Below are 15,321 nucleotides of genomic sequence, written 5' to 3' on the forward strand. Positions count from 1 at the left end.
GCCCTCAACAGCAAACACATCCTTGAGGAAATTTATCACCGATTCAGTTGTGATTTGGTTAACTAATTTTGCATTTATCCAATGAGAGTGGTAGTCAATTAATACTAAGGCAAAGCGTTTGACTACTCCTGTCATGTTGATTGGCCCAATGATATCTAATGCCAGTTTGGACCAAGGCTTGTCAGGTATGGACACAGGAGAAATTGGGGTTTTACGAATCAATTTCGTTTTATCACTGCGTGCACATATGGTGCAATCTTTGACTTCTGTTTCAGTCATGGAGTCCATATTAGGGAACCAGTACCGTTCCCTAATACGTGATTTTGTTAGGCTTCTGCCCAGATGGCCCTCATGAGCCAGCCTAATGATTTTGTGTCTTAAACTTGCAGGAGGTATTATTTTATCATTCCTAAATACACAATTTCCTATTTCATTTATTTCGTATCTCACCTCCCAGTAGCTTTTAATAACTTCATCCAGATCCTTCCTGGATTCAGGCCATCCTTCCTTGGCTCTCAGTTTTAGCAAGGATAGAGATTCATCTTTTTGACATGCTGAATTCCATTCATTTTCATTGATAGAAGATGTAGAAACTACCAATATAGGATATTCTGGAGTATCAAAGTCTTCTACTACATCCAACGGAACTCTAGACAGAAAATCCGCAGCCAAATTTCTATTGCCAGGGAGGTACTCAACCTTGAAACAGAAGCTTTCAAGGCCCAAGGTCCACCTCGCAATCCTTGAACCATTTTGAAATATTTTGAAATATTCTTTCCATGGAGAACTAGGTTCTCCAACCTCATTTAAAAACGGAACAGGTTGGGACATACCTGCAGCAGCCATCTATTTATATAGAACAATATATATATAGCTTATTTAATTAAAACTGCGATACAACACACCCACATTGAGAAACCTTCCTTTTGCGTTGAGGTAGCTGCCGTTCGAGTAGAAAATCAACTTCAGCATCAGAAAAGAAGTAGCGCCCTCTTGCGCTGTGCAGGGTGCCGTTCTTGCTGATTTTTCGGCCTGGGACTAATACCTGGTGCTAAAAATCAGCACTAACAGCGCGATCTAACGCAGGTCACTGGTTGTGGAATTCTGCGTAGCGTGGCAGAGTTTTTTGGGCACGTCGCAGAGCTCAGCGTAGCAGAACTCCACGAACTCCGACCAGGCCTACACCTGACACCATCAATGGTCACCGAAGCCTCTCCCAACAATCTCACTTATAACTATGTAGAACGTGCAATGCTTCTTTTAACCATGAAATAGTAAAATATATTTCAAGTTTCTTATGTTTCAACTGTCTACATGGTCGTTCTCGAGGTCAACAATAAACTAGTGGCAGTTATTACTGGCATCTAGTCATGGAAGTACTGGTAAATGAGTGGAAAATATATGATAGTATATTGGTGTATCAATGTTCACAGAAACACTCCAATACACGTACCAATGTCTTCTAACTCTAAAGACTGAGTGGAAGTACTAAATTAGTTGCCCAACCTGGTAAATGAGTTGAAAACACATGATGATATAACGGTGTATCGATGTTCACAGAAACACTCCACCACATGTACCAATGTCTCTTAATTCTAAAGAGTGAATAATTGAGGAAACCATTAGAGCGCTGTTTCATATTTGTGCACTTTATGAGGAATATTGGGTGGATTTTTCAAGGATTATAAGGTTTAAGTTAATTGAATAAATGATAAGAAGTTGAAACACATTTTTGAATACACATCAAAAAACAGTGTAGTGTCTTCCCCAGCCCTTGAGTATGCAGATGAATTACGCCATATGGAAACTGTGATCAAACATTATTTTATTTCTCAGCATACACAAATGCACTCTGCACTACATCTTACTTTCTGTGAACCACACCTAAACACCTCCTCATACATTATGTACTTCCTGTTCAGAGCCTGCTCAGAAACACGAGGATTCTAATGTGCATAACAACAAGATGCTACATCTCCGACTTTGTTAAATAAAAACCTGGCAGACATCATCAAAAGCACATTTCCTCAATTAGTTGAAGAGGCACACGGCCTTATCTGCTAGCTCAGTTGATTCGAGGTGATTTAGGTTTACCCTGATTGGGCAACGGCACCACAGGCTCATGCTTTTGAGCAGGACCTGTTGCCTGCATCACTTCCCGTATAGTTTCAGTCCACGACAAGTTTCATGTTAGGTGTTTGAAATGTTATGAGTCCTGATTGATGGATTGTCCAGGACGATGTGCTGTCAACATGTTCTTTACACACCACAACTTATAAAGGATCAGCAGGAAAAGGAGTGTCTGTTTTTCATCTGCGTTTCTGCTTCATCAATACAGAGTCTCCTTTGGCAAAAACTGTCTCCTGGGCATGGCAATGGTGACCTGCGTATGTTTGTATTTTTCTTTTCTGAGCTGCGTTGGTATCTCAATTCTTGTCAGTATTCACTGATCGACCCGGGGTTCATTGAGGTAGTTTTGTTCTAATGGCTCTCCCAAATAGGGAGGTGGCTGGACTCTTACCAGTTGTGGAATGAGGAGTTGATAGATAGGCCCGGAGGGCCTGACACTTGGCTTGGTTCAAATCAGTTCCCTCCATGGTCACTCATTGAATGACCCTCTTGAGGGTGTCCATGAATCGTTCAACTGCACCAATGGTTTGGGGCCAGAAGGTTGTACTCTTTTGGTATTTGATGTCGAATCGAACGAGAAATTTGTTGAATTCTTCGCTTTTAAAGGGTGAGCCATTACCAGATTTGAGGATTTCAGGGATGCCCTACATTGCAAAGATGTCATGAAGCCATTCTATTACTTTGTCATGGGCTGTCGAAGATAGGTCTTCCACCAAAGGAAAACGTGAATATTCATCTTTGACTACCATGATATGGTGTCCATTTCCTAAAGGCACAAAAAAGTAAACTGCAACGCTCTCTGAGGCATGGGCAGGAAGATCAGATATTATCATTGGGTGTTGTGTCACTTTGGGGGACAGACAATTGCAAATGTGGCATGCCTTCAGCTGTTTGACTCGCTTATCTAGCAGAGGGAGCCACACTTGATCTCTTAGTGCTCTTTTGGTGGCTACAACACAACAGTGTCCTTTATGGGCCAGCTCAATGATCTGCTGTCTGAGGCTTCCAGGTATGACCATTTTCAAGCCTCGTAGGATCACACCTTCTTGGATGACTACTAACTCATCCTGTACATTTTTTAACTTTTGGAATTCAACATCATCGGCAAGAGGCTGGATCTTTCTCCTGCATGATTGCATGGAAATCAGTTCTATGATTATGTTCATGTCTTTATCTGCTTTGGTCACATCAATAAGTTGTTCCATAGACAGAGACACTGGTGTGCTGGAGTTCAGTTGAGATATGCTACAGCTGTCGTGGCAGTTGAACTGTGAAGATGCAGCGGGCACTCACAAAAAGTAATCTGCTGGGCTTTGATCCTTTCCCGGTTTGGTCATGCCCTCATAATTATATTCTGGTAGTCGTAACTCCCACCTCTCCATGTGAGGACGCACATTAGTCTTTGGGTTTCCAGAAATTGTAAGCAATGCCTGATGATCTGCAATGATGGTGAATCATTGTCTAAAAAGAAGTACATGAAAATGTTTGCAGACCTACACCATAGCCAGACAAGCCTGCTCCGGCTAATGGATAATAATATGTGTACCTTGTGCAAGAGTCATTCCTCCATCAGAGAATATGTGCCAAAAAAACTGTAGTTTAGTTTTGTGAAACTCATCTTTGCAGCATTCAGAGTGAGACCTGCATGAGCGAGAAGTTGGCAGACTTGGATAAGGGCTGTATTGTGTTCTTTTTGTGTTCTCCCAAAAACCAATATGTCACAACTGTAATTGAAGGTATGCTTAACAGGTTGGATCACTTGGTAAATATCATTCTGAAATATCTCAGCAGTCGAAGTTACTATAAAACTTAGGGGCATATTTAAGAGCCCATAGCACCATTCAAATGCCACATTAGTGTCATTTTTTGATGCTAATGTGGCTTTAGAAGGCCAAAAACGCAGTGCCATATTTACAAAATGGTACATCAATAGCATAAAAAATGAAGCTAATTCCCCCTACTCTGCACCTTGGTGTGCCGTATTTTAAATACGGCGCACACATGGTGGTGCTTGAGGGGTGCTAAGGGGCGCAAAAAAAGTGCCACTACTCCGTGTGCAGCTCCACTTTTCTTAAATATGCCCCTCAGTCTCTCATATCTGAGCCAACTAACAAACATAAGCTGAAAAGGTAGTAATGTACTTGCTATTCTTCTCCAACTCAGGTTTATGGTATCCTTTATTCAGGTCAAGGGGGGAAAACACTTTAGCTCCATTCAATTGCATGGTCATGTCTGCTCTGTGTGTACCAGGATGTTCCTCCCTTTCAATGGCTCTGTTTGCTGGTGCATTTCAACCAAATGTGCACTGCTCTGCTACTGTTCTTTTTTGGTACTACTGCTAAGGGTGACACCTATGGTGCATGGACTGTGGACCATTCAATTATGGCATGTTTTAGGAGGGCTTTCAACTGTCCTCTCTACAGCTTCCTGTAGCTGAAAAGCAGCTCTGCGGTATCGTCTTCATTGATATGAAGCTGTACTTTCATATTCTTGAGATTTCCGAGGCCAGGAAGAATGTCTTCATTGATTTAAAGCTGTAATTTCATTTTCTGTCATTTTCCCAGGCCATGGCACAGCAACGGGAATCTCTGATTGAAAACAAAGGCTGTAGTGAGGGATATCAGACCCTTGTCACCAGCAATGACGAAGTCCCTTGTAGAACATGAGGGGTGGCTCGCACTGTGTCGCATTGTCATTAAACCGACCTTTGACTTTGCAATGGCTCTGAAGCAGCTCAAATATGCACTTTCATGCCTGACAGAGTGAAGTGAGGCACAGGGCATAGGTTGTTAAACTTTTCTGCTGGCATGATGTTAATTGACGCACCACTGTCTATGAAGAAAGTAACTGCATGATTGTTCACTTTCAACTGGATTTTGGGACAGTGTCCTAATGACGTTTGTTGCTCTGTTAGGTGAACTTTCTTTGATGTTTGATCTTCTTTACAGATAGCCAACTCTAATTGTGCACTCCAATTTTTGATGAACATCATCAATGCACCTTAATCTTCTTTGTTGGTACTTGAAAGTGACATTGAAAAACCTTTGTACCAAACTCATCTATTGTTTTACCAACTTGTTGTCACACTAGGTTGAAGATATACCTTTCATAGTCCACATTCAGGATTGGACTGAACTTGGCCTCTAATGCTTCTTTTACCTTTTGGTCCAATTTTCTTTAGCACTTCTTTCACTCTGTATCCTGCAGGGATTTTCAAGTATTTGATGATCTTCTTCTCATCTTCTTCCTCTAGTGCATCTATGAAGTCATTGAATGTTTTGATCTGCTCAGCCCACCTGGCAGCAGTGTTTTGCTTCTTAGAAGCATTGAAAGGCAGTGGTGGCTTCAAGACTATGGCTGCATTGTATTTCGCGATCCCTTTTGCTGCCATTGAGAGCACTTGCTGTTCAGACAGCTGTCACCACGCAGGGTGATTTCTTGCTTTATCTGAATAATTGCTCTGAATTTGATGCACAAAACATCTTCTCTGTTGTCCATCTCCACAGCAGTTTTAGTGGGCATTTCAAATGTGCTCCTTTGAAGGGATTTCTAGCTCTTCCGTGGCTGTGTATGGCTAGAGCAGGGCTTTGACTCCACATGTGCCAGTCGCAGAATGCTCTCTATCAATTCTGGACACACACGGCATGCACAAGCAGATTGTTGCATCATTGTAAACTCTTACAGACAGCAGTCTTGTCTTCTTGGGCACGTATCCCCTACTTATCGCCAGTTGTAGCATCTTACCAAGTCCTGGAGCACGCAGATGAAATACCCCACAAGGGAGCTGCAATCAAACATTACTTTATTCCTCAGCATACGCTAACACACTCTTTATTACATCATACTTTCCACTAACCACACCTTAAAACCTCCTTATAAATGATGTGCTTCCTGTCCAAAGTCCTCCCAGAACCACAAGGATTCTAGTACACATAACATCAAGATGCAAAAAATTAAAATAAAGTTTCTGTCACTGAGTGCCTTGAGAAAGCCAAGAATTTGGTGAACAATCTCCAGCCGTAGCTGTTGCAAATGTCAAGCGGGGGAACGACAGAAGAAACAATGTAAAAAAAAAACATTTACCTTTCCTGCCATTCCCGCTGACAACTCCTGCCGCCTTCCTCAGCGCTCCTCTTCTTATGGTGTCCCAGCATTTACTGGGACACCAGCACAGGCTCCCCAGCAATCCTGGTGCTGCTTTCATGCTAAACTTAGCATGAAAGCATCACCAGGTTTGGTCTGAGTGGCTTCGACGGCTGCTCAGACGCAGCCTTGCGGGCTGTGCAGTTTCTCCAGCCTGGCTGTTCAACACAGGCTAGACAAACCTAAGTGCACATGTGTGTTTGGCTACTTAGGTGCACTCTCTCTTCCTCCCCCCTCCCACCTCCCATGACCCAGCCCACCCCACCCTGCACTGCTGGCTGAGCCAGCAGATAAAAAATAAAACAACAGTACGCTATTGCTTTATTTTTAATCTCCTGGCTCTTGGCAAGGGGGGGTTATGCTCCTCCACCATTGCGTGGGAGCCACCCCTGAAAATCTGTCCAAGGGTCATTAACACGTTAAGACATAGCTCTTTAAACTAGGGACTCATGCTGTGGTGGAACTTTGGAGGCACTGCAGAGGCATCATCGGACCCGTGTTGCAGGTCGTGGTCATTGCACTTAGCGAGGACCATGGCTCCGGTGCCGTCAGCGGTGTGGAGTCAGACGGCAGCGCTGATTCCAAAGTCGCACTGGAGTCGATGTGCTTGGTTTCTTCTTGGTTGCACCAGAACTAACTTCCAAGAGCCTGGGAACTGGATTTGGCACCACTTGGCAAGTCAGGACTCTCAGCAAGAGAGCCAAGGCACTGGTAGGTGAAGTCTTTGATGGCCCTGAGACTTGTCTAAATTAATTCACAAACAGCCCAACTATCATCCTGACCCAAATGTATATTTTCACAGACAGGCACAGAATGGTTAAGCAAGAAAATGTCCACTTCTAAAAGTGTCATTTTCAAACTTACAATTCAATACCCAACTTCACTAAAAGTTGAATTTTTAAATTGCGAGTTCAGAGACCCCAAACTCACAATCTCTATCTGCTTCCAATGGGAAAATGCACATAAAAGATATTTCAAGGCAATCCCTATGTTACTCTGTAGGAGAGACAGGACTTGCAATAGTGAAAACCGAATTTAGCAGTCTTTCCCTTTCAGGACAGCTAAAACATACCAGTACATGTCCTACCTTCTAAATACACTGCAACCTGCCCACAGGACTGCCTTGGGTGTAATTTAGGGATGACCTACATGTAGTGAAAGGGAAGGTTTGGGTCTGGCAAGTGGATGCACTTGCCAGGTCGAATGACAGTTTAACGGTGCACACACAGACACTGCAGTGGCAGGTCTGACATGTTCAAAGGGCTGCTCATATGAGTGGCACAATCAGTGCTGTAGGCTCACTAGTAGTATTTGACTTACAGGCCCTGGGCACACATAGTGCACTTTAGTAGGGACTTATAAGTAACACAGATATGCCAACCATGGATAAAACAATCACAAATACAATTTCGACTGGGAGCACTTGTACTTTAGCACTGGTCAGCAGTAGTAAAGTGCCCAGAGACAAAAAGCCAAGAAAAACTAAATGCATCATACAGGCAAAAACAGGATGTCGGAGGTAAAAAGTCTGGGGATAACCCTGCAAAAAGGGCCATTTCCAACAAAGATATTGCATAATGTTTCTCATTTGTGCACCTGTTTTGTGATACGAGAGAAGAACCTCTCTGGTAACTCAGAGAAGTGTGCTCATAATTGTGTGAATAACTTGAATATTTTCTATCCATCAATTGTATGGGAGTTTTACAAAAGAATCCAAGTCAAAACAATTGCAATAGACGGGAACTGACATAGTAGTAGGTGTCAGTTGGAAACTGGGGGAATATAGTAAAAAATAATTTATGAAACACAATAGAACACTTGCTTAAAATATGTTGTGAGACACCCACAACATAAGATCACAGGGTGATGAGGGATATTGCCAGTGAAGCTGTAGAGATTTGAGATCAAGAGTAGTCATGAGATTGGAGAAATGGAGGCCAGTGATAGAGTCCATCTATGAGAAGAGGTGTTTCAGTGCTAGAACTTGGGTGCATACCTTTGCCCTGCAAATAATCTAAAGCATGGAGCAGCAAGAATTAATTTGTCAATGCCATCCAGATTACTATTCCCCAAGGGTGCCAGCCCATTACTCACCCATGCTGGCAATAATGCTGTGCACAGGTAGGCGGGTCAGGCCATGGTAGGCAGACTTGGGAAGACCTGTCTTGTGGATCTGCTCCTGCTGCTTGAAGACGAAGGCTGAGTTCTCCTCTTTGGAAATGTGTATGTAGAAACAGGTGTCAGAGGTGGCCATGATGTGGCAGGGCCCTGGGTTCAACAGGATGTTGCTTTTCTCCTCACGGCACACACCGATCAGGCACACACCATACCTGTGTGTAAGGGAGCAGGATAAGAGCAGGCACATTACAACTCTTCAGTTCAAACAAGTGTGAGTTACACATGCACTTAAGAACAGCTATTCTTTGAGTGAACAAGGATTTAACCTTAAAGGAGTCAAAATGAAGTGTTACATAAGTTCACAGTTTCAAATAGATGTAGACAAGTTTTGATGGAAGGTTTTTTTTTTAGATCTGGCAAGAAGGAATATATCATCTTCTTCAAGGAGTCTTAATATAAGATAATAAACAGGTGAATCACAAGGATGGCAGTGGCCCCATGACAGGAACCCCCACAGCACACCACATCACATCACATAACAGAAAGTTCTTAGATTGAAGCACGTTTTTCTGTATGTTTCTTTGTTTGTCTATACTTTGTACATAGTGTAAATAGAGTTGTCCATTGCATGTACAAGGATACCAACAGGATGAGTGGACCTCTTTATTGTGGATGTGGAAGAATAAGGGTAGAGGGAGATGGAAAACTTCCTGTGCATGTGGAATGATACAGACAGGGTGAGCTGAACTACTTCTTGAGCTGGTCTAAGGATCTGGACAGAGGGAGTGGACCTACTTCTTGTGAGCATGGAATGAGGCGTACGTGAAGCTCTTGCCCTCGTACTCCCCGAAGAACTTGCTCTCGCCCAACTTGATGTGATGCACCTCATTGGCTGAGCACCGACTGTAGATGCGCTGCCACTGCTCCGGGGAGGACGGCCCTTCCCTATTAGGAGAAAGAGAGGAAGAAACTGTCTCTGAAGTAGGTTTAAAATGTAGCAATAGCACATATATGGTGATTGCAAAACATGCTGCCAATTTGCTAATATCTCGGTCACTGCAGCACTTTGAATTCCATCATGTTACCAGCTTCATTATTCTTGCTGTACTGCCTCCATTGCTCCCTGTGACCACCAGTGGCCATATTATATATAGTATCTGGTTCTGATTCTGCTTCCTTGCCTAGAGAGTTGTTCTCTCTGCTTAGCATTCTATTCACTAAGAAATTCCTGTTGGGACTTCTGAGCCCCCTCTCTTTCCAGCAAGACTTATATCACAACCTCTGTTCTAAAAAGTCACCACCTCTGTAAGAAGCCAGCCTCTATTGCATTAATTCTACAGGTTCATTTCAATAATCCCTCTGTAAGATTGCTCACCTCTACTGTATTAATATGAAATGGTTCATTTCAATGTCTCCAATGTTATTTTATAATCCCTTGCCCTAACACTTCACCAAGTCTGTAAGATGCTCACCTCTACTGTATGAATACTAAAGAATCATGTCAGTATCTCCAAAGTTATTTCATAACCCCTTCTTCTATAACTCAACCCCCTCTGTAAGATACCCACCTCTACTGTACTAATAATGTCAGAGACGTTTTAAGGCGTGGGCAAAGTGAGCTCTGGCCCAGGGCCCCAGCCTTTCAGGGCCCCACACCCTGCTAGAGCCTGCTCTGTTGTGCTATGATGAGGTTGAATAATTCCTAAACAGATTGTTTTAAACACTGTTTTCCTTTAATTTATTTTTAATGTGGGTTATGTGTAAGATTCTATTACAGACATTTTGCAGAGAAATGTTGTGTATTTGTTTAATGGAACACCCATAAAAATTGTTCTTTTAGTTCAAAATAGAATCTCACATATGACAAATAAGAGGATGTCCCATACATTATTTGCAGTAATATACGTGAGTTGCAGCTGTGTTACAACATTGAAAACACACAACTGTATCCCTGAATAGTCAATATAAATGAATTTACAATTTGGAGGACTGTGTCTGTGCACTGTTAGTGACCTGGCCAAAGAGGGAATTAAGGAGCTGAAATTGGATCTCAAATTCAACGCTGTTCCAAACAGGGCCACCCAAAATATATTTGTCCCAGGGCCCCCAAAATCCTTAAGCTGTCCCTGAATAATGTAGGTTAATTTCAATATCTCCAATGTTATTTTACAACCCCTTGCTCTAAAACTTCATCCTGTCCACAAGATGCTCACCTCTGTACTAATACTAAAGATAAATTTTACTATCCCCAATATTCTTTCATAAATCTTTGTCCTATAGCTTCACCCCCTTTGTAATATGCCGATTTATACTGTATGAATGCTACAGGTTACTTTCAACATCCCTCTGTTAGATACCCATCTCTATGGTATTAATACTGCAGGTTCTTTACAATGACTCCAAAGTTACTTTTTATCCCTTTGTTCTAAAACGTCACCTCCTCTGTACTCTGCTTATCTCTACTGTATTAACAGAATCAGTTAAGTTAAATGGCACCAATGTTATTTCATAACACCTTGTTCTAAAATGTCACTTTCTCTGTAAGATGCTCACCTCTACAGTATTAACAGTACAGGTTCATTTCATTGGCTCCAATGTTCTGTCATAACCACTTGTTCTAAAACGTCATCCTGTATGTAAGATACTCACCTTTACCGTATTAACACTGTGGATTAATTTGGATGTATTCAGTATTGTTTCAAAACCCCTTGTTCTATAACTTCACCTCCTCTGTTAAATGGTCTCATCTACTGTATGAATGCTACAGGTTTTTTAATATCTTTAATGTTATTTTTTTAAATATATTTAAATAGTTTTTGGTACTGACATAAACTCAGTAGTGGCTTGCGGGACTCTACAGGGGCAGGGCCGCGAGCGGGGGGATGGAGGGAATAAACATTTATTTAATTTAATAAAACACTTACCTTTCCTCATCGCCACTCCTCTCCGTCGCCGGATGCTGCAGACACAGGCTCCCAGCATGCCCTATGCCAATCCTAACACTGTTCAGAGCAATGTCAGGATTGGCTGGGAGTGCCCAGCCAGGGCGCTTCCAAGCAGACTGGGAGCCTGTGCAGGTTCTCTCCAGTCCAGCAACTGGAGAGAGCCCTGTGCCGAGACGGCCAACCAAACACACATGTGCTCTGAGGGGGACTGCTCCTCACCCCCATGGCTCTGCCCCTTTACCAGAAAATGAACAAAAACAAAGTTTATGATCGTTTTCTGGTATCGGTTTTGCAGCTGCTGCCACTGCATAAACTACCAGAAATAATCTACACAGCACTAGTGCCATTAACTTGCTGTACCTTAAGGCTTATAGGTATCTAAAAATAACTTGAAACAGTTCTAGACTTTTTTAGATTCATCAATTGTCATGTCAACAGAAACATTCGCCCGCATAACTCCTAAAATACAACACTAAAACTACTGGAGATTCAGTATATTTATAAACCCTCTGTACAATTCCTAGAGGGCGAGTAAATATGTATTAGGGTAAAATGCCAAGCAACGCTGAATTAATGGTTTGTAAGAGCCTGCCTTGATTTAAATATACTAAAACAATGTGTGACCCATACCTTAATTGTTCACCATTACCCGTTATCATTAGAAAAGGGAAGGATTTGCCTTTTAATATCTATAGATGGGCACACCTGCAATATCGTTTCACAAGCTTAGATATACTCCTGTGTCCTCAGACCCTGTTTTGCTTCTCCGTTCAGTGCCATGGACCAATTCCATTTGAGGCTTTCCAGCTCATTGAAAGCAGTGCATGAGTTCATATTAATACCAAAGGGCAGATTCACTAAGGTTTTGTGTCGGTGCTGTGTCACTTTTGTGTTGGAAAGGTGTTGTATGGGTTTAACCTGGGCAATCCCATACATCTGCCCATTGCTTTTGGTTCATTCCCAGATTTACTAAAGCTGGTAAAAATATAAAGCTGCTTAAAAATCTACACTTTGCCCAGTAAGGCATAACGAGGAGATGTGTGTTTCTTCTCATTACTTTTTCTTTTTATGTGTGCTGTAGGATGCAGCACACATAGAAAGTGGAATATGCCTCTAAGGATTGTTTTATGCAGAAAGGTATCCCTTCCTGCACAAAACAACTGTGCCCGTAATGCTGGCACTCTTGCATCATGGTGCAAGGGCGACCCTTGTTGCTGCTAGGCAGTCACAAGTTCACCAGCACTAGGAAGGAGCTGAAGAACTCCATATCTCAGGAAATATGGTGCTATTCAGCTCTCTCCGAGTTCCACAACACAGCGCAGAATCTCGCCTTGCTGCACTGCGCTGCGGGAACTCCATGTAAATCTAGCCCAGATCTAAAAATCGAGATATGACAGCATTCGCTTTAACCCTTGGAAAAAAGCTGAGTAGGCGGGTGCCTGGGGTTTTGGTGATATTCCTAGTCACAGATTCAATAACGAAGTGTGCTACTGTTTCCCTAAATGCTATCGCCTCCATAGCATGTGATAAAAGTCATCTCTCTCTGTGTTACACCTTGGACATGCTGTGCAGGTGTCAGGAAGCTTGAAATGTATCCTTTTAGGGGCATAGCTTAGGGGGCAGTGTTTGGGATGTTACACTCCCTCAAGAAATGTATTTTCTGGTAAAAGGTTGGGTCCCGGAGCTTTCAGTCGGGCATGGTAAGGTCTCTGTTGGATTTCACCTAGGATTTTTAAATACTCACTCAGAGAAAAACACACATACACTCTTCTGTTTTGAAGGATTTATAACATGGTTATTTTACCAAAATACTGTTTTAAGTGCATCTTCATTCCGTTCCATTGGTCCTTAAGCCCACCTCATGCGCTGCTTCTCATATGATAATTAACATGACTGTGGAAAAGATGAAGGTCACACCCCCTCAAGCTTACTGATCAAATCGTGCCCCTGACTCGATGTAGGTAATAATACTGAATTAATTTGAACCTCCAATTCCTAGAAGCAGAAGGGGTATATTTTAAAATGGTACCCCACTCCCGGTCGTTAAGTGGTATCCCCAAATCCTAGGCGCAGTGATCATGCAGCTGATTCAACTCAGACTAGGGCTGCACAATCAATGCTTTATATAAAAAGTCAGTCACTGTATGTTTACCATCAATCGTGCATACGTCCTTTAAACAGTCAAGTGGAGGTTACAGAATATCTAAATTTCACCAACTGTGTATTTTCGATAGGGCTCTGCAAAATTATAATTAGGGATGTGTGAAATAACCCCTGAGACATTTACCATGCATATATGGGTGGTGCAAGATATGCCATGCCAAAGTCACTGGTGACATTTTATATTAAAGTAAATAAACAAAGCACTTAGGGCGAGATGTATCAAAGCTTTTTGCATTCGCAAAGGGTGCGAATGCGCGTTTGCGAATGCAAAAAGCTATTTCAGAATGTATCAAAAGGCATTCTGAATGAAATTTTAAGGAATCGCAAAAATAGCGATTCCTTAAAATTGCGACCCTGTTTAGAGAGTCGCATATTGCGACTCTCTAAATAAGAAATCACAAATAAGGAATCCTTATTTGTGATTTCTAAAGCACATGTATGAAGTAATTCCTTAATGCAAATTGGGCATTAAGGATCACTATTACCACCAAGTTGCACTTGGTGGTAACCATGTGCAAATTTAAAAAATGCATTTTTTAAATTTACATGTAAAGCACACACGCCCTTTTGGCATGTGTGCACCTTACATGTTGTTAAAAAATATTTTGGGGTGCAGCAGAGGGGGGCATTCGCCCCCAGCACCCTGGACTTTGCATTTCCCAAAATTGCAAAATCCAGTTAGGAATTCACAATTTGGGACATGCAAAATGTTTGCAAATTTGGGCTGAGAGGCCCATAGATGCGAATGGGGGCTGTATCGCAATTTGCGATTCGGTAATAGAATTTGCGATTTTTAAGAAATCACTATTACCGAATCGCAAATATGATACATTGCATTTTGCAAATCAGAAATATTGATTTCTTAAAAATCGCTATTTCCGATTCGCAAAAGGCCTTTTCATACATCTGGCCCTTAATTTTTTTCACTTGACCCAGCATTCAGAATACCCAGCTGCTGTGTAAGTTCACAGGAGCATTCAGTTGAAGCTTCACACTAAGTCAGGGATTAAGGAGGTTGGATATATTCTCTTGAATGCCCCATCTGTAATTTGGTATGCATGATTACAAGAATATGTAGTGCTCAGGTGGACAACGCAAGGACACCAGTGACCTGGGATCCGTGCGCAGGGGTGCTGTCTCACAAAGTGCCCGAGACAGATTTCTGTAATCACCAGGAGGGCTTCTGTGCTTGGTCGGGTGAAAAAGCTCTGACCAGGGCCTGAGTCAGAGCTTTGGTTGGTCCTGGTGTAGAAGCCTCAATCCTGGGCTCTATTATCTAGCCCACTGTGTCTCAAAGAGCCCAGGATAGGTCCTGCAGGTACTGGGATGGTTTCCTTAGATGTCTGGGTGCCCTAAGGTAGAATTCCCACAGCCTGGGCTCTATTCTCCAGGGTGTATTTCGCAAAGTGCCCTGAAAAGGTACTGCAGGCCTAGGGAGGGCTCTCCTTTCTGGCCAGCTGCAGAAGCTTTGGCCGGGTCCCATTTCAAAGATACAACTGGCCTGAGTGGGGGGATGTGGGAAGCCTCTGTCCCTGGGCTCCATTCTTTGAGCCACCATGACACAAAGTGCCCTGGAAGGGGTATAGCAGGCCTGGGGATGGCTTCCCTGCTTGGTTGGGTGAAAAACGTCTGATCGGGGCCTGGGTCAGAGCTCTGGTTGGTCCTGGGGTGGAAGACCTCGTCCTGGGCTCCATTATCTGATCCTCTGTGTTGCAAAGTGCCTAGGGCAACACTGAGAGAGTAAAGTATGCAAAAAGTGAAGGATTGAATGCTTTAATTAATCTCAGCCACTGGTAATCATGGCAATCCATCATTATTTTGC

The 15,321-nt window shown here is 42.6% G+C and overlaps 1 protein-coding gene across 1 annotated transcript in view; it reads right to left on the minus strand.

Annotated features, from left to right (window-relative positions):
- LOC138293872 (potassium channel subfamily T member 1-like) overlaps window positions 1-15,321 on the minus strand; it is a 577,968-nt gene that overhangs the window by 184,054 nt on the left and 378,593 nt on the right. The window contains exons 16-17 of the mRNA XM_069233172.1: window positions 9,187-9,336; window positions 8,368-8,603 (exon numbers count right to left, since the gene is read on the minus strand). Of these exons, the coding sequence (XP_069089273.1) occupies window positions 8,368-8,603; window positions 9,187-9,336 (386 nt within the window). The remainder of the gene's footprint in view (window positions 1-8,367; window positions 8,604-9,186; window positions 9,337-15,321) is intronic.

This window comes from Pleurodeles waltl, chromosome 4_2 (assembly GCF_031143425.1).
Source record: "Pleurodeles waltl isolate 20211129_DDA chromosome 4_2, aPleWal1.hap1.20221129, whole genome shotgun sequence".
Lineage (NCBI taxonomy): Eukaryota > Metazoa > Chordata > Amphibia > Caudata > Salamandridae > Pleurodeles > Pleurodeles waltl.